The 19905-nt window shown below is 42.4% G+C and overlaps 1 protein-coding gene across 1 annotated transcript in view; it reads left to right on the top strand.

Moving 5' to 3' along the window:
* The window catches only part of DNAJC10 (DnaJ heat shock protein family (Hsp40) member C10), a 72771-nt gene that overhangs the window by 51525 nt on the left and 1341 nt on the right, over window positions 1-19905 (top strand). The window contains exons 18-22 of the mRNA XM_040357634.1: window positions 2081-2214; window positions 3582-3635; window positions 5041-5188; window positions 14507-14629; window positions 16704-16811. Of these exons, the coding sequence (XP_040213568.1) occupies window positions 2081-2214; window positions 3582-3635; window positions 5041-5188; window positions 14507-14629; window positions 16704-16811 (567 nt within the window). The remainder of the gene's footprint in view (window positions 1-2080; window positions 2215-3581; window positions 3636-5040; window positions 5189-14506; window positions 14630-16703; window positions 16812-19905) is intronic.

Below are 19905 nucleotides of genomic sequence, written 5' to 3'. Positions count from 1 at the left end.
TGGATTTATTCGCCTCAAGAGAAAATGCCAAAACTCGGCTCTTTTTTTCCCTAAACAGATGGGATGGAGCTCTGGCGGTGGACGCTCTGGCCCAAACCTGGAAGTTCTCCAGGTGTTATGCTTTCCCCCCTCCGGTTCTAATACCAGCAGTCCTGAGGAAACTGCAGGGGGAGAACACAACACTCATTCTCATCGCACCTCATTGGCCCAGGAGACCATGGTTCTCTATCCTAAAAAATCTATCGATAGAATCTCCTTGGATTCTACCAATTCGGGAGGATCTCCTTTTGCAGGGTCCAATCTGCTGCCCGCAGGTAGAGAGATGGAACCTGGCAGCCTGGCTTCTGAGGAAGAGCTGCTGAGGGGCAAAGGGTTTTCAGAACGCTTGGTCGAAACACTCCTAAGCTGTAGAAAGAAGGAGACGCAAGCCATTTACCAAAAAGTGTGGAAACGGTTTAACATCTGGTGTGCAGAAAGCTCATTCAGTGTCAACAGCTCTGTGGCTGTTTTAGAATTTCTTCAAGCTGGAGCTGATAAAGGGTTGGCAACTAGCATGCTGAAGGGTCAGGTGTCAGCGCTAAGTGTATTTTTTGAAAAACAACTAGCATTTGACCCTTGGGTCTCTAGATTTTTTAAGGCTTTGAGTAGACGGAGACCTGTTAAAACCTCCAACTTCCCAGTTTGGGATCTCTCATTGGTTCTTCAAGCCTTTACAGTAGAACCATTTGAGCCTTTAGACAAATGTAGTTTAAAAGTGATCACTCTCAAAACAGTATTTTTAGTAGCGATCACTACTGCCAGGAGAGTGAGCGAACTCGAGGCCCTATCTATTAGGGTCCCCTTTTTTCAAGTTTTTCCGGATCGCATCATTTTTAAGACAGATCCAGCTTTTCTACCAAAGGTAGCTTCTAAGTTTCACAGAAGTCAAGAAATAACATTGCCTTCTTTTTGTTCAAATCCTGTGAGGGAACAGGAACACAAGTTTCACAACCTAGATGTTAGGAGGTGTGTCCTACAATACTTGGATTACACAAGTCAGTTCAGGAAAGCTGATTCACTATTTGTTTTGTTTTCTGGGTCCAAGAAAGGGTCTAGGGCTTCTAGACGCACGATAGCCAGGTGGTTAAGGGCAGCCATCGTTCTAGCCTATTCTTCTAGGGGAGTAGAGCCTCCACAGGGTATCAAGGCTCATTCCACCAGGGCAGTAGCAACTTCCCAAGCAGAGTGTGCTGGTGCTTCCCCGGAGCAGATCTGCAAGGCTGCAACATGGTCTAGTTTCTCAACGTTTGTAAAACATTACAGACTGGACCTACTTTCAACCAAAGACCAGGCTTTTGGACGCAAAGTACTGCAAGCAGTTGTCCCACCCTAGGGTAAGGTGCTCGCTTATCCTCTCTACAGTACCTGTCCTGAAAGACGAACAGGGAAAAACGGGGTTACTTACCGGTAACATCCCTTTTCCTGGAGTCTTTCAGGACAGCACTGGTACCCACCCTCTTTGTTGTAGGGGATATTATGGAAACTCATCAGACGAGGCCGTCAGGTAAGATGTAATTTTATACTTTTATGACGTGTTCTTGTGTCTCCCCAGCTGGCCGGAGGTACTCTGGAAAAAACTGAGGAGCTGAGGGAGGATGAGGCTTAAATTCTTAATTGGAAGGCGGTGTTTCCTGTGAGGGGAGGAGCCTGTGTCTCTCTACAGTACCTGTCCTGAAAGACTCCAGGAAAAGGGATGTTACCGGTAAGTAACCCCGTTTTTTCTGGAGTTCAGCTTTAAGTAAAAACATAGATAATCCAATGAGTGGTTTGTGATGTAGTTACATAGCTTTTCCTAAATCTACCTGCTAATTTATTGATTGTATGTGTAAATCGGCACTGTGTTTTACTTCCATTGCTTCCATATATAATGCAGGCGGAGGAGAAAATGTAGGTATGTACAGCAATTTCTAGTTACACTTCTAGGGATCTGTCCTTACACCAGCTATACAAAATGGTACATTTTTGTAAATGTGGGAGTGTGTCTAATTTGTTGTTTTGTCCACTCTCTTATACTTTTTCATTAAATTTTCTCTAATTTCAGCATGTAAGTGGTTTGATAAATGTTGGAAGTGTTGACTGTCAGAAATACAGCTCTCTCTGCAGCAAGGAATATGTAAACTCCTACCCTGAGATCAGGCTTTATCCAGCAAATCGGGACAATCCTAATTATTATATGTGAGTACATCCTTCTATATTGCATGTTTTTGTATTGTCCATAGCAGCCAATTTTTTTTTTTTTTTTAAACTATTTGTATGTACTTTAGAAATGACAGCTGAACATTAAATGCAACAGACATTGGGGCTTATTTACTAATGGCAAATTGTTTGTACACTTGCAAGTGCAGTTGCTTTAGATCTGAGTGGAACATGCAAGGAAAATAAAAAAAACTGAATTTTTCTTGCACGTGATTGGATGATAGAAATCAGTAGACCTTCCCCTCATTTCAGAGCTTCCCCTCAGATCTAGCCCAACTGCATTTACAGTGCAGACTGTTTGCCTTTAGTAAATCAACATCATTGCTCCTTTCAAAGAGCTTTGAGCTTATCTTCTCTTGGTTTTAATACTGGAGAGTCATTTATCACCACCAAGACGTGTGAAGTGTTGCTTCATACATGGGTGTCATGGCGTTGCTTCTCTGCATGACTCCAGGCAGTTATTTAGCTACTGTGTTTCATTTTTTTATTTATTTTTGTCCACATTTCATAATTATGTCAACATGTCCCCACCAGTTCATTTTGGCAGGTACAGCGAGAGAACCTTTGAATATGACATACCAGGGGTTAGAGTTGCATGATTCTGGCTAAAATGTTTGCCTAGACTAAAGATTCTCTCTCGATTCTCAAATCGTAACGTAATTTTTCACATTATACAAACAATTGGGCTAGCCTAACTGTTTTTTTTATTCATTAAAGTGTATTTTCCCCCCAAAACATTGAGTTTTTGGGGAAAATACAGTGTGACATAAAATATTTCAACAACCGCCATTTTAATCTCCAGGGTCTCTGCTAAACTCTGTGTATTTGGGGGTTCCAAGTAACTAACTTTCTAGCAAAAAAAAATACTGATTTTAATTTTGTAAGCAACAAGTGTTAGAAAAAGGGTTAGTAAGTGGTTAAACTGACCTCATTTACAGAAGTTCATTCCTTTGATCTAAAAGAACAGAAGATACAATGTTTCACTTTATCTCCGCCTACCCAATGTTGTGATGAAACTTGGCAGGCTGCCTGATTATTATTTTTTTTTTGTCAGTTGCCATAAGTGAGCAGAGAACTCTGCACTTGTTACATAGAATCAGATAAAAGCCATTTTAAAATGTTAGGATAGTTTATTTGTGATCTCAATTCTTTAATGATTAATCGTGCAGCTCTACCAGGGGTGTACATAAAGATTTTACTACATCCTAATGGTTGAAATATAATGTCACATGTGGGCACCAGCAGGTTTTTTTCTCTTCATTCTAATGTGTAATAACAGCAGTAAAAAGCATGGCTGGCTTCCCAAGTCCATCATCTTAATAAATGTGGTTCCTTGTTTGTCCTAGTGCGTACAGTGGCTGGCAGAGAGACGCATACTCCCTGAAGACCTGGGCACTTTCGTAAGTTACTCTTTATACTCAAACAATTGTAGATTTCAATATTCTCAGTTGGTCTCATTACCAGCTCAGGTTTATTTATTAATCCCACATGCAGTCATTTAATTTGTAAGTCGATAATTGCTTCTTTTATTTTGTCTTCCCCTGTATGGGTTTTTTTTATTATTTTTTTATTCTGTCATGTTAATGGTTTTATTTTTTTTATTCAAAATCTAAGCTTCATTGTTTCCAAGAGCATAGTAAATACCTAAGCATTACTTTGTGATAATTTTATATACTGAACGGGTCTCTGGGCTCCACTGTTGTTGAGAACATCTTTACACACCAGAAATTAAAGGGGTTGTAAAGGTTTGTCTTTTATTTTCTAAATTTGGTTCTTTTAAGCTAGTGCATTGTTGGTTCACTTAACTTTTTTCCTTCCATTTTTCTTTCTAATTTTTTTTTTTCTTTGTTTGAATTTCTCACTTCCTGTTTCTCCTCAGTAAGCTTTTCACCATCATCTGAGCGGTGGAAAGTCATTTAGAACAGCTTACTGAGAAGGAACAGGAAGTGAGAAATTCAGACAAAGAAAAAAAACATTTAGAAGGAAAATCAAAGGAAAAGGTAAGTGAACCAACAATGCACTAGCTTAAAGGAACCTATTTAGAAAATAAAAAATGAACCTTTACAACCCCGTGACTGTTATGGGACCAGACATTCCTGAACCAGCTAGAAGCAGAACTCTAGGCTAACAAAAAAATAAACACATGCAAAATGATGATACGTTTATTTGTGTCATATAAAGTACTGAGTACCCATTTGTTCTGTAAATTATATTTACTGTCACATTTTAAAGTATACCTGTCAGGTTCTGTACTATTCAAGCTGCTTTCATCATAATAAGACACATTGGAAGGCAAAATTCCCATGAGCCACTATACCAGGTTGCACTAATATATAAATATAGACTTTCACCTACGGTGTCACAGCTTTGCATGCCCCATCCCACACCACCTTGGTGAGGAGAGGTTGCCCATCATGGTGATGTGCCAGTAGGAAGCCTTTGACAAAAAAAACGCCCCAAGATTTGTGGCTCCCAAGATGCTTCAGAAGCTTGCTTCTGTAGCCTTCGTAGAGCATTCAAGATCTGATGGGTATTTTTTTTAAATAATGTTGACGGAGAAAAAGGTTCCCTGTATTAAATCTGGTTACTGGGAAATCTATCTTATTTAGCACAAGTAGGAATATAATAATAACATAAGGTAGATGGTTAGTAAAAGTGCTAGAGTATTTATTTTCAGGTCCGATTCCCGGGACTTTGTGTGTCTGCCTGAAAACCCTCTCTGTATTAATGGTCAGAAATCACAAAATGTTGAGCAAACTCTGACAGGGTATGAATAATTTCTTTGACTCTTATATTTGCCTACAGATATCTGCCTCAATTGACTGCTTCTCTTACACCCGAAACCATTGATGAGAAGGTGTTGAGTGGAAAAGATCACTGGCTCATAGATTTCTATGCTCCTTGGTGTGGTCCATGTCGAAGCTTTGCTCCAGAATTTGAAGTTGTGGCGAGGGTAAGCGAAGCTCTTAAATGCAGCTTACATCTACTGTAATAGTGAACCAGTTTACTTGAATTGTTTATTGTATTCCCTAAGGCTCTGTTCACACCTAGGCGTTTTTGGGAATTTTTCTGCTGTAAGCCTCAGTTCTAAAGACAAATCTCATTAATTTTTATTGGCCCCCTGTTCAGTTCACATCTGAGCGTTCTGTCGCCTGAAGCAAAACGCCCGTCACTCAAAGTATAGGGCCTTCTCTTTGGCAGATTACAGGCGTTTTACAGCTTTTACATTGACTACCTTTTAACATTGGAAATTCCTATACAAAACTCAGCAAAAAATGCCTGTAAAATACGGTAGCAATGCCTAGATGTGAACCTTTAAGCTACGTAGTCTGCAGTTCCTTTCTAATAAAATCAGACGGATGGCGATACGTTGCCATCAGTCTTGGCGGATCGGGTGAGATCTGATGAAAACGGACATGCTGTCCATTTTTGTCCGATCTCTCCATAAACGAGCAGCGTTGCTCGACGAGCCCCTCCCCGCTCAGTGAGCAGGGAGGGACCTGTCATCTGCCGGCTCAGTGGAGATCAACGCAGAGATCTCCCGCTGAGCTGGTTGATGCCACTGACTGATCCGTCCCCGTGTGGAAGGGGCCTAATACAAAATGTGACAAGTAGTAGAGTAGGTGGACAGCCATTACTCCATATAAAGAAATGCCCAATAGCATGACTGACTTTGTGTGTGTGTGTTTTTTTTTATTTGATTTATTATTATTTAATTTATTTATTATAATTCTCTATTTTTAAATGAGAATGTAACTCTTATGTAGCATTGTCCCCTTTTTACTTTGCTATCTTGCTATTTAGTAGAAAAAGATACCTGATGATCCTGCCAAATATTCAAGCTGGAGCTCTAGTCTCCCCCCAAAATATTAAGACAGCAGCTACAAATACTGGTAAAATTATTATATGAGCGTATTCTGCCACACAGCGGGTCAATGCCCAGCAAGCATGCAAACCCATATAAAAGGCACTTGTGCCCGACGGACGACGGATTGTCGGGGGGGGAGTGGCCTAATGATGGCGGAGATGGCGGAGTAGAAGCAAGCTGACTCCAGAGCTCCTCTAAGCCCCCGCTTACCTCCGGATTTCAGTGAACATTTGAGTGATGCCCTATGGCCGGAAAAGGTGTACCTTACCCGCTTGGTTGGAGGGTGTAGTGGCGTGGTGGCTCCAGGGGTCCTAGCCTAAGAGGTGGACCGGGGATGAAGCAGGAGGAGAGATCCTCCAGACCCTCCAGAGTGCGCGTGCAGGCTGACATCCAGCAGTTCTTTCCCCAGACACGGGCGGCGGTGAATCGGATTCGCTCAGCTGAGTCACGTGGGAGTAAGGAAGCGTGCGCGCCGCCAGCGTCCTCGCCCACCCGCAGAGAGACGGCAGACCAAAGTGAGTCCCCCCCGGCCGGTGGTGCTACGGATAACGGAGCAGAAAGAGCAAAAGGGAGAGACTCCAGAGGCGTGTGTTTGGGGGAGAGGAGACAGCCTGAGATGGAGGCACAGCAGGGTCTGCAAGAGGGAGAACTGAGGTCTCTGAAAGAGGTGCTACAGACCTTACCAACGCGAGCTGATATACTGGCGCTCCCCACTCGCGCAGAGATGGAGGCGTTGGTGACACGAATGGAGGAGTCCCACCGGAGAGAGATGGAGTCGGTCCACGGGGAGATACAACATCTGACAGATAAGTTAACACATGTTGTTACTGAGGGGGGAATGTTGGAAAAGCGAGTAGCTAAATTAGAACAAATACAGAATACACATTCCCTTCAAGTCGATCTACTCCAGTTAAAGATAGAAGAGATGGAGGACAGAAGCAGACGTAAAAATTTGAGGTTCAGGGGGGTCCCCGAGACAGTGGGGTCTGAGTCGTTGCAGCAGTGCATAGTAGCAATATGTCAACAACTGGTGGGCCAGGGCCTCTCTCAACCCCTGGAATTTGAACGACTACATAGAGCACTGGGCCCCCCCTCACTGAACCCCAATAAGCCAAGAGACGTGATTGGTTGCTTCTTGAACTTTTCACATAAAGAACTTGTGAGCCGGAAAGCTTGGGACGCAGGAGGGGTGGTGTATGAAGGGACTAGGATACAAATACTGCCAGACCTCTCCCGTGCTACTTTACAAAGGAGAGCCATGCTGCGTTTGGTTTTAGATAAGGTTAAACAAGCAGGTGGAACTTATCGTTGGGGGTACCCCATAGCAGTCATTATTAAAAAGAACGCACAGTCATTTCATTTACAACAGCCTATGGAGTTACCTGAGTTGTTTAGGTTTATGGAGATGGAGGAGATGGAGGTCCCAAACTGGCTACAACATCTGCCAAACCGAGCCTATAATAAAACAAACTTCACTGGGCCTAAGAGTCCAGAGAGAATAGAAAGGGACCAGGGAAGAGCCGTGCCTACACAGGATATTCATAGGACATAAGGTCCCTACACTATATAATGCGATGGACTTGTGACCACTAGAGGAAAGATGGACTATTACTGTTTTATTTTGATGGACTAAAGTCAGAGGAACGATGGGTTAAAACTTTGTCATGTTATCCCTTTGCCTTTTGGGGTTCAAACTTTTTTTTTTTTTTTTTTTTTGTCTAAGCTGATAGGTCATAAGTTCAAGGTCTTCCTCACGGTATCCTGGTGGCACCCGAGCCATAGAGCCATACAGGGAGGGGTGGGTTTTTTTCCACTCCCATTGGACCACTGGCCCCCCGCGTGTCCCCCCCTCCCCTTTTTCTTTCTTTTTTTTTTTTTTTTTTTAGGGTTTTTTTTTGTTTTCCCGTAGGTTAGCCTCTTTCTTGGGGGTTTTGTGGGGGTTTGGGCCTCTGCGGGGCCCCCCCACATGGCCCCCAGTAGTTCCACTGGTCTGTGGATGTCTGTGGACGGGGACAGCTTGAAGGAGCCCATGGGTGAGACCGATGGGCTCCGGGGCTGGTTCTAGGCCACAGCGGGTAGCTCCCCCCCCCCCCCCCGTGCCTCCCTCGGAGGGGGAATTAGTGACACTATCACATAGGAAACACTGTTTTTGTTTTTTTTGTTTTTTTTTTTCTTTTTTTTTCTCTAGCTTTAGCTTTTGCGGATTAATGCTATGTTATAAGGCTTCACTTTTTTTTAGATGTGCTTATTGGGGAGCTCAGACCATACTAGGAGCTGAGTCTTCATTTATTAATAAGTCTCCCCCAAGGTATTTTTTTTTTTTGGGAGACCTTAAAGATGGGTGGTTTTTCTTTTTTTTATAAGGTGATGATGTCCCTAGAGGATATACAATATTAAGAGTGATATGGAAGGAATATCACAAGTCTGTTACTACCAGAGTTTATGTGATACTCTGTTTTCTTTTTTTTTTATTATAATTGTATTATATTTGCACTATAATTATCCTGGTCCCCTCGAACGAGGAGACGAGAATACAACACAGTAGACCCTAGAGGTCAAACACGTATAACATAAGTAATATTTAAGTTAATCACGAAGTGGGTGTGTAAACACTGAGAAGGAGGAGAGGAGGGACGGGAACCTCCTGAAATAGTTTGGGAACACTGTATAGTGCTCTGAATAATGATCTGTAGATGAGAGGGGGGTGGGCAAGTGGGCAGGATGTGGGAGGTCCTCACCGCTACCGAGGGGGGTGTACCCCCCCCACTTCCCCATACCCCCTTCTTCCCCGGTGGATCTGGGGGGGGGGATGGGGGGCGGGGGGTGGGGGGGAAGAGGTGGCGAGAAGCGGAATATTGGGAGCTCAAGGAGGAGAGGAGAGTTGACCTGGGGAGGGGAGGGGGGGCGGGGGGGACGGGAAGGTTTAGGATGGGGGCTCTGGGGGCTCTGGGGGCCCGGGAAAGGAGGGAGGGTAATGGGGCAGGAAGGAAATTGGGACGTTTCTATAGGGTATCAGTAAAATGGAGGGGCGGGGACGGAGTAGCTGGGAGTATAAAGTTTCACACGTCTGTATATATTATTTTGGGGATTTGTTCTCTTTTTTTTTCTCTTTATATTCACACTACTGTTAAGTGGGAACAATTAGATAAATAGATACAGTACTCTGCCTAATTGGTCCAATCCCCGGAATAGGAAATATCCACTGACCAATTGGGGGTGGGGGTCATAAGTGGGTTCTTTCTCTAGGTGAGACATAAGGGGGGGGAGGTGGGAGGGAAGGGGAAGGGGGAAGTAGAGGGGGGTGAGTAGGTGTGGGATCCAGCCTAGAATACAAGGTTTTTTTTTTTTTTTTTTTTTTTTTTTTGTTTTTTTTGTTTTTTTTTTTTGTGTGACCATTTCTCTCTCTGACCTTTACCTACCCCGCGCCACTAGAGCATTGAATTTTCTTGTCCACTGGGTGCCCAGATGGAGGGAATAAAAATTACATCTTTAAATGTCAGGGGACTTAACACCCCTGAGAAACGTAGGATGTTAGTGCGGGACATGAGGTCTATAGGAACAGACATCGGTTATATACAGGAGACGCACTTTAGAGCAGGTGGGCTCCCTATGCTACAAAATAAGTACTACCCATATGTGTATCATGCGGAAAACCAAGAAGCAAAATCTAAAGGGGTTTCCATCCTGATATCAAATAGGATCCCATGGATACTAGAAAAAATATATCAAGATCCAAAAGGGAGATATCTTTTTCTAAAGGGGTCAATAAGAGGGATTAAGGTGACTTTAGCTACAGTGTATTTACCAAACGTACAACAGGATGTATTCCTGAGGAAAACCCTGAGGGCCCTGATGGCAGTCTCGGAAGGTAAATTAATACTGGGAGGTGATTTTAATATCCCACTAAATCCAAAGATTGATTGCTCCCGGGGGACTTCATCTGTTGCAGATGGAATCAGACGGGGTGTGCTGGGTGGATTCTATGAGGCTCAACTAGTAGATGTATGGAGAACGCTACATGGAGAGGAGAAGGACTACACTTTCTACTCCAACCCACATCAGTTGTACTCTAGGATTGACCTGTTCATGGTTCCCCAGTATCTGATTCCATCTGTAACAGAGGTCTCCATAGGAAATATAACGTGGTCCGACCACGCGCCGGTGAGTTTATGTATCTCGTTGGCAGGGACGGAGCTGGCCCAGGAAAGAAGGTGGCGTCTCAACGAGAGCCTACTACAGAATGAAGAAGTGAGAGAGGAAGTTGCCCGGGATATTACAGATTACTTCCAACTGAATGATATCCCTGGGAGCAACCCTGGGATGGTCTGGCAAGCCCACAAGGCAGTAATCAGAGGGACACTGATGAGACTTGGAGCAAAAATAAAAAAGAAACGAGACCAACAGGTAAAGAATTTATTAGCAGAAATTCAAACACTAGAACTCCAGCATAAAAAGACAATGACCCCTGAAATAGGTAGAGAATTGAGCCATTTGCGGAGGCAGATCACAGAATTACTACGATACAAGGCAAAGGCAATTATACAAAGGGGCAAAAAAACAAACTATGAATTCGGGGACAAGTGTAGCAAACTGTTAGCGGGGAAGCTGAAAGAAAAGAGCCAAGCAACGTATATCCCACAAATTAAGGGACAGGAGGGGCAATTAAAGCGGAAACCTAAGGAGATAGCAGAGGAATTTGGTAGATACTATTCCAACTTGTACAATCTGGCTCAGACATCGGTGACCCAAACAGAGATAGATGAGTATCTTTTAACAGCGGATCTAGTTAGACTGCCTTCTATCGCCCAGGCCAGCCTAGATATTCCCATCTCAGTAGAGGAACTAGAGTCAACACTAAAAACTATGAAAGATGGGAAAGCTCCGGGGCCGGATGGGTATACGATTAGATATTACAAGGAGTTTTTACCATATCTGAGTGAGCAAATGACAAGGGTTTTCAATGATATGGGCCATTCTGCCGCTTTTCCGCCGGAGGCTTTATTAGCTCATATTACAGTGATCCCTAAGGAGGGGAAGGACCCGGCGGAGTGCGGCAGTTACAGGCCGATCTCGTTATTAAACTCTGACCTGAAATTGTTCACAAAGATATTAGCTAGTAGGTTGAAAGTGTGGCTTCCGGATTTGATAGATAGGGACCAGGTAGGATTTATCCCTACGAGAGAGGCAAGAGATGGTACAATAAGGGCCCTGAATCTGGTTCAGGGGGCATCTGAGGGGGGCATCCCTGCCGTGTTCCTAAATACTGATGCCGAGAAGGCTTTTGACAGAGTTAGTTGGAGGTTTCTGTTCTCGGTGCTGCGTCACGTGGGCCTAGGAGAAAATATGTTGGGATGGATTAGAAGTGTGTACACTGACCCACGTGCCTCGGTGAGAGTAAATGGGATATACTCTAAAATATTTACAACTTCGAATGGAACACGGCAGGGATGCCCCCTGTCACCATTACTCTTTGTCCTGTCCTTGGAACCTCTCTTAAACAGAATCCGGCAAAATCCAGACATTCAGGGCATTCAGATAGGGGAGGGGAGTCATAAGGTAATAGCGTTTGCGGATGACCTGCTGTTTTCCATTGCAAATCCACATGTTTCTCTACCCATTTTGGTTAGAGAGATTGTAAGATTCGGAGAACTATCTAATTTAAAAGTAAATCAGACTAAATCTGAAGCATTAATTGTAGCAGTACCAACACAGATGCGGAATATAATACAACAAAACTTCAGATTTAAATGGAAAACGGCGCTAAAATTTTTAGGTACTCTAATTCCAGCAAACATAAAAGAAACGTTTAAAATAAATTTCCCACCCCTCCTTAACTCAGTCAGAAAGCTTATGGAGAAATGGAAGCATGGAATATACTCATGGTTTGGCAGAAACAATATAGTGAAAATGAGTATACTACCAAAAATAACGTATTTGTTTCAGACTCTACCGATTAAAATACCCTTGACCTTTCTCCGGCAACTGGACACGACCTTAATGAGTTTTGTCTGGAACGGGAAAAGGCCAAGGATAAAAAAAGAGGTGTTGAAACTTCCAAAGAGCTGGGGAGGGATGGCAATACCGGATATAGCCAAATATTATCAAGCAGCCCACCTGACGAGGTTGATAGATTGGTGTAGAAATAGACAATATAAAAGGTGGGTTGAGGTAGAACAGCAGAACTCCCCAGTGGCACTAGGTAGGGCACCCTGGTGTTATAAATCACTACCAAGTAAGTTAAAGAAACACCCCTTAATAGGAGCGACCCTGTCCGTCACTGCTAAAATATGCAAAAACTCTAAAGTTTCATCTAAATACTCACCCCTATACCCGGTACTGGGGAACCCAAGATTTACACCGGGGATGACCGGGGCAATATATAATAACTTGAAAGGGAGGGGTAAAATCCAGGTATCACATTTCTTGAAAACAGATAGGTGGCCATCAATCGCCGATCTGATGAGGGTAGGGGGAGAGTATGAGTTAAGTTTCTGGCAAGCGCTCCAAACTAGACATTTCCTAAGCACTTTGGGACACCCTTCTAATTTCCAGCGGCAACTGACAAAATTTGAAAAATATTGCGATGAGGAAGAACCAATACAGCGAGTGGGATCTAAAATGTATAAAATATTAAATGCTCCCCGGGAAGATTTTGTCCTTCCAGGAATCACTAAATGGGAAAGAGACTTGGGGATAACCTTCTCACAGACCCAACGGAAACAAATAGTATCTCTGGCTTTATATTCATCTGTATCAACACGGATACAGGAATGTAACTATAAATTACTGTCGCAGTGGTACTACACTCCAGTAAAGTTGCATAAACTTTCTAATGAGAACTCAGAGAATTGCTGGAGATGTGGGCTGGAACAGGGGACTCTGCGACATTTATTTTGGGACTGCGTAAAGGTGAAGGATTACTGGAAGGAGGTGCGCAGAATAGGACAAAAACTTACGAAATTTCAGATTCCAGATGACCCAGCCTTCTTTCTCCTCCATAGCTCACAGATTCCAGTAGGGGAATACCAAAAGTCGGTGTTACGACACCTGATAAATACAGCAAAAATGGGAATAAGTCTCCAGTGGAGAGACAGTAGATCTCCCTCCGTAGCAAGATGGCTCAATAGGGTCAGGGAAATTGGAGCTATGGAGGACTTAATGCTTTCATCTAGGAATAGAAGGGAACAGTACGTAGAAACATGGGCAAGTTGGAATAAGTTTATGCATACAGAAGAGGGGAAGAGACTATTAGAAGAGGGATGAGAGGCGAGGGAGCCCAAGTGATCAGAAGCTAGTTGATGGTAAGGAAGATTGGATGCTGGCGAGGATATGTGCGGTGGGAGGTGGGGAAAGAGAGAGGAATCTGGAATCTGGGTCTTTTATTTTTTCTTTGTGTTTTTTTTTTTTTTTTTTTTTTCTTCTTTGTGTCGTTGCTTATGTTTTTGTGTTCGGGGCTGTGTTGGAGTTGTGTATTTTGGGGGATCCCCACATAAGGGGTTAGATAAGTAAGGTGATACCGATAACAAGGAAACAGATGGGAGGAGGAGCTTGACGTACATACATTTTGAACTAGGGGAGCAGACAAAGTAGGGTAAATTGACAATGAATGTATTTAAGAATAGGGAGGAAAATGAATTGGCTATAATTATGCCTTTGGGCTTGGGTTTGTTTGTTTGTTTTCTGAAGAGACATTATGTTTAGAATAATGTAATGTATGGCTGTAATCAATTGTATGATAATCTCCTGTGACCTTGTTATAAAAGAAAAAAGGAAAATAAAAAGAATAAATATGAAAAAAAATAAAAGGCACTTGTGGTAAGAAAATGCCCAAACAAGTCCATATACATTATAGGGGTAGAACTGTGCACCAGTGGCTGCTGTCCTCAGTTTGGCCAGCTGTGTGTGAAGAAAGGGGGGCAGAGTGTCACCTAAGTGCAGTATTAGAACAGGCTGTTTTTTTAACAAGAGATTAAAAACCGTCCCTTGTTTATACTCCCTTGTTAATAAACCAGCCTGGTCTAGTACTGCACTTAAGTGGCGCTCCCCCCTCCCCTTTTTCATATTGCTTTTAATATAAGTACACTTGCCTGTCCAGGGAACCAGCAATGTCCTTTTTCAATCAGCTTTGAGTGCATGCTCCAGCATCTTGGGTATGGGAAAGCATCAGTGAAGAGCTGCACTTTGTGAATAGTACCATAGACCTGTGATATGTCCCAAAGGGCACTATAGGGAGGAGGGTGGCTGAACCTTGCTGCAACGATCTGATCGGAAGTGGGAGCAGCTGCCTTTCAAAACCGGGTACCTGCGAATCCCATCCCCCACCACCCACCCACACACACAAAGTGACAAATATGTACAAAGTATATCCTAATGGATTTTTTTTTTTTTTTTACTGTTTTAAAGCACCTTAAAGGGAAAGTAAAGACTGGAAAAGTGGACTGTGAAGCGTTTGGACATATCTGTCAAAGGGCTGGCATCAGAGGCTATCCTACTGTGAAATTCTATCCCTATGAGGGGTCTAAAAGGGTAAGGTTTACATTTACAACACATAATAAAACACATTTATTATTTAAAGGTTTTTATTTGCCAAAAAAAAGTATAAATGAGGTCACTGAAGACTACAAGTTCTGTGAATCAAGTCTTCTCTCCCGTTTCACTAAATCGTAATGCATGCTAGAAGGAATATTATTCCTCTTGAATTTCACTTTTCTTGAGCTTACTCCCCCCCCAGTGGTGGTTGTAAAGAAACATGTATTAATTACTTTGATCCTCTCTGTTTTAGGTCCATGTTTAGTACAGTGTGCGAGTTCTTCTGTGCAGTCATGTGTCCTCCGTCTATTTATATACATCAGAAGGGAATCTTGGCTCCTCCCACTGTGTTCTCTTAGATTGGCAATGAAAGTAGTGACAGGACACATGAATGCATTGCATCAAAAGCACATGAAAAATATGTTATATGGTTTCCAATGGCATAGTTCACACCAGTGCAGTCAGTTCCAGGACTTTCCAGTTCCATTAAAAAATAAAGTAGTACATGCTGCAATTTTCCTGTACTGGAACACAGTAAAACGCATCAAAAATGCCACGGAATGCACTGGAAGGCATCAAAATTGCACCAAACCCAGTGCATTGAAAAAAAAGCATCTGGAATCGCATCAAAAATGCATCGAACGTGCATGAAGAAACTCATCCGGAACAGATCTGGAGTGCATTTTTGTGGTGTGAACCAGTCCTTAAATTGGTTGCAAACCCTTTAAAACCACTTTATGCTACAGGTAAGCCTATAATAAGGCTTACCTGTAGCTACCCAGGATATTTTTCTAAACCTGCACGGTTAAGGAGATATCCCCTGTCCCCTGCATGTACCGATGTCATCGGCACATGCGCACTGAAGAAAACCTGAAGCAATGGCTTATAGGGTTTACAACCACTTTAAAGTGTATGTATAGAAATAAACTTTCTGTCGGTTTGTTTGCTATCTATGTCCTGTTGGGGAGATTTCCCTTCATTACTTTCCTAGAGGCGCAACAGGCAGTGAGGGGAAATCTTCAGAGAGTATATGCATGCCTATGACCTCCTGCTCTCTAGCTCCCTCCTCGCCTCCTCCTATACTCGCCTCAAGGACTTTTCTAGAGCCTCTCCAATCCTACGGAACTCCTTACCCCAATTTGTCCGATTATCTTCAACTCTATTAGCTTTTAGACGATCCTTGAAAACCCTTCTCTGCAGAGAAGCCTATCCTACCCACACCTAACAACTGTATTTTAACTTCCTCCATCTGATCAACCCCCCCACCACTGTTACCTTTTGTTCTACTTGACCCTTCCTTCTAGATTGTAAGCTCTAACGAGCAGGGACCTCTTATCCCTCCTGTATTGAATTGTGTTGTAACTGTACTGTTTTCCCTCGTGTTGTAACGCGCTGTGCAAAATTGCGCTATATAAATCCTGTATAATAATAGATATGGATGTACACAGTCTGCCTCCAGGGGCATACATCCATAACTCATGCATTACCTTTTAAAAGCATTTCTTTTTGGCCTTTTTTATTTCAATATACTTAAAAAGGCCATAAGGCTATAATCCTCAAGGGATACACCGACTCCAAAATTGGCAATAGACGCAAAGTGCAAATGCTCCATGTGGGCTGGACCTCTCTCCCTAGAAAGTGAATGAGGTGACACATTTTGAGGGCAAGACCCTCTTCCTCAGAACTCTTTTTTCCTTTGTACAGGCAGCTGAGCACAACACCTGGTAATACTCCCCTACTCTATCCAAAAAGATGTTTGGCTATGATACACTTTTATTGGGGTACCCACAGAGTCCATGTCTATATCTTTAGTTTGTGACCCACTTATTATGCCCTTTGTTACTGACACTTCTTTACTGGTCTTATACATATTCTATCCTAAAAGCTACTACTTTGCACTCTGTGAGGGAATGATAACCCTTTGACTACTGTAATAGTCCATCATAACGTGTATTTATGATGGCTGTGAGAACATTGTCATTGTGTGTGTTTTTTTTATTTATTTTTTGTTTTTTGTTTTTACTAAAATTTTACTTGATTTGTAAAAAAACATCTGTTCCTTCTCTTGCAGAGAAATATTGAAGGTGAGCTTGTTAACTCAAGAGATGCCAACGACATAGTGAAGATGGTAACAGCAAGAGTAGGATTTATTACTAGTCAATTAAAGGCACATCAGAAGGTAGATTTCAGACTTGGATGCACTGTAAATTTCCTGATTTGTTTTTTATTTATTATTATTATTGATGATGATAATGCATTGGTAGCTGCTGTTTATATGGGAATCTTGATTTCTCTTGTGGAAGTTGAACTTGGCCTGTGCCTCCTCTTAATTCCCAGTACTCTTATTGGTTCTTAAGCAGGGCTGTGGAATCGGAGGAAATTTTGGGTACCTGGAGTCGGAAAACAATGCACCGACTCCGACTCCTACTAAATTTAGATTGGAATTAAAAAAAAAAAGCAAGTTTAAATGTCCCAATTCACAAAAAGTTATAATTAATGACTTCTCTACTGTAAGAATAAAGACCAATGCATGCAGTGCCTCACGTAACCGCAAAACGAACATGTTAAGTGACCGTGACGAAGCATGCTTTTCATGTGCTTCACTATATGGCACGCAACGCACAATTAGGAGCTGCGATACTTATACTTTCCATAGTGTTGTGTTCTGCTTTTACAGGGAACGCAGCGTCCATGTGTAACCTAGCCTCTCACTAATAAGGGATTAAATAAATATGTTTTTTGCAGGACTAGAGAGTGAGACACTTGTATAAGTGAAGGGAATGGAGGGCCAATAGTTCAAGACTGAAGCTGTAAACCATTGGAAAAACTGCTGTCATTTAGCTAAGGCTATAAAAACTTGTAAACTCCGATTGTTAGCTTAAACTTTAAACCTGACTATGGGATTCTCCTAGGAAAATCATGTTTTAGAATAAAAAACGTTGTTTTCATTGTGTTTGTCTTTTGCTTAAACTGTGCAATACAGTAGACTGTTGGCTTCCCAGCCAGTAGTCCTGTGGTAGGTTGCGTTTCTTTCCCTCAAGGAATGTATAAAATACATTCGCATATTAATACAGAGGAGTCGGAGTCGGGGAGTCGGAAGTACATAAAACTGAGGAGTCGGAGTCGGAACATTTATCTACCGACTCCACAGCCCTGTTCTTAAGGATAAGTTGCATTACACTGCATGTCCTTGGGTAGAACTTCCTCTCCAGCCAGAATAGTGAGCAGCACAGTAATGACATCGCCAAATCTCATGCAAAACATTCTGCAATTATTCGTTTTTAGAAGCGGGCAGCAATGTGCAGGATATGTCTTATTTGATCTAACACAGATATTCAGCTATCCGGTTAATGCCCGCCGCATGTATATGTACGTCCACAGAATGGCACGTACAGGCATACTGGCGTACAGGTACGTCCCTGCCTTTCCCGGGGTCGAGGGTCAGATCGGGACCCCCCCCCGGTACATGCGGCGGTTCGGAAACCCGCGGGGAGCGATCCGAGAGGAGGGCGCGGCTATTCGTTTCTAGCCGCCCCCTCGCGATCGCTCCCCGGAGCTGAAGAACGGGGAGAGCCGTATGTAAACAAGGGCTTAAGTGGCTATAGAATATGAGTGCCTAGGTACAGTCACATGCCAGGATGTGCACTTGTAGGCAGATGCAATGCAGCCTTCCTGCAAGGGTGGCGCTACCCAGAGTGGGCAGAGGACAAGGGGGAACCCCTTGTTTCGTAGCGTGTTACAACAATATTCAGGATGTAACATGTTGGATGCAGCATCTGCATCATTCATTTTCAAAGTTCTGTGAATGTGAGAACTTTTGCGGCTATCGGCTTGTAGTTCTCAATGAGCTACCAGGGTTCTGTTGAGTGCTCTAGGTAGTGCAACGATACTTCCTGTCAGTGTGTAACAGCCTGCTTATACAAGATGATCAATGTCCTCATGGTTGAGTAGAGTCTGGGAAAGTGATTTTTTTTTTGCTATTCAGCACTGCGTTGCTTTAACTGGCAATTGTGCGGTCATGCAATACTGTACGCAAATTAATTTTTTATAATTTTCACACAAATGGAGCATTCTTCAGTGGTATTCAGTACTGGGTTTTTTCATTTTTTTTTTTTTAAAAAGGCTGAAAATTATTTTTTCTACCTTCTGTCATAAAACATATCAAATACAATCAAATTTCATATAGTTAGTCTAGCTGAAAAAACATGGTGTACATCCAATAAAAACAAAAAAATGTAAACAAGAAATTAAACTTTCTCCTAAATTTCAGTCATAATGTAATGTAAAATTAATTGGGTTGTGTGGAAGTTATACCTTCTTCCATCTATATTGTGTGTATGAAGAAATCAATTTAATTTATTCATAACAGCTTTGCTGACATTGTGGTCATTTGATCGCATAGTCCACGAGTAGGGGTGGGTGCTCCAAAACCCTGAGCAGGCGCTTGACATAATTGTGCATGCATATGCTGACCTGCCACAGCATATGTACCGTGGCAGATTGGCAAGTGGTTAAGTGCTTACCGACTGTGTAAACAAGGCAGATCGCCATTCTGTCATTAGGAAAGGCATTGATCCTGTGTTCCTGCAAAGCAGGAACATGGATCAATGCCTTTCCCTAGTACAAGCACTGGCTAGGCACACAGTTAACCCTTTGATCGCCCCTGATTTTAGCCCCTTCCCAGCCTGTGTCAGTACAGTGACAGTGCATATTTTTTTAGAACTGATCACTGTATATTACAGGTCCCCAAAAAGTGTCTGTCGGTGTTCGATTTTGTCTGCCGCAATAACACAGTCCCACTAGTAAAAAAATAAATGAATACAAATTCCATAAATGTATCCCTTTAGTTTGTGGACACTATAACTTTTGCGCAAGTCAATCAATATATTGAGGTTTTTTTGTTGAAGAAATTAATTCTTCCTTTTTTTTTTTTTATTAGATATATATATATTTTATAGCAGAAAGTAAAAAATATTTATTTTTTTCAAAATTGTCGGACTTTTTTTTTTTTATAGCGTAATGCAGAGGTGATTAAATACCACCAAGAGAAAGCTCTATTTGTGGGGAACAAGGCACATACATTTTTATTTGAGTACAGCGTGCACAATTTTCAGTTAAAGTATCGCAGTGCCATATTGCAAAAAATGGCCCGGTCATGAAGAGAGTAAATCTTCCGGAGGTCAAGTGGCTGAAAACAGCAACTTTCCTGTGCCATGACAAATCCTATTTGAATATATTTCTTAAAGGTAACTGTCACTAGAAAACAATTCTAA

Source organism: Rana temporaria, chromosome 6 (genome assembly GCF_905171775.1).
Source record: "Rana temporaria chromosome 6, aRanTem1.1, whole genome shotgun sequence".
In the NCBI taxonomy this organism is placed as follows: domain Eukaryota; kingdom Metazoa; phylum Chordata; class Amphibia; order Anura; family Ranidae; genus Rana; species Rana temporaria.
This window is presented reverse-complemented; position numbering and strand designations above follow the sequence as displayed.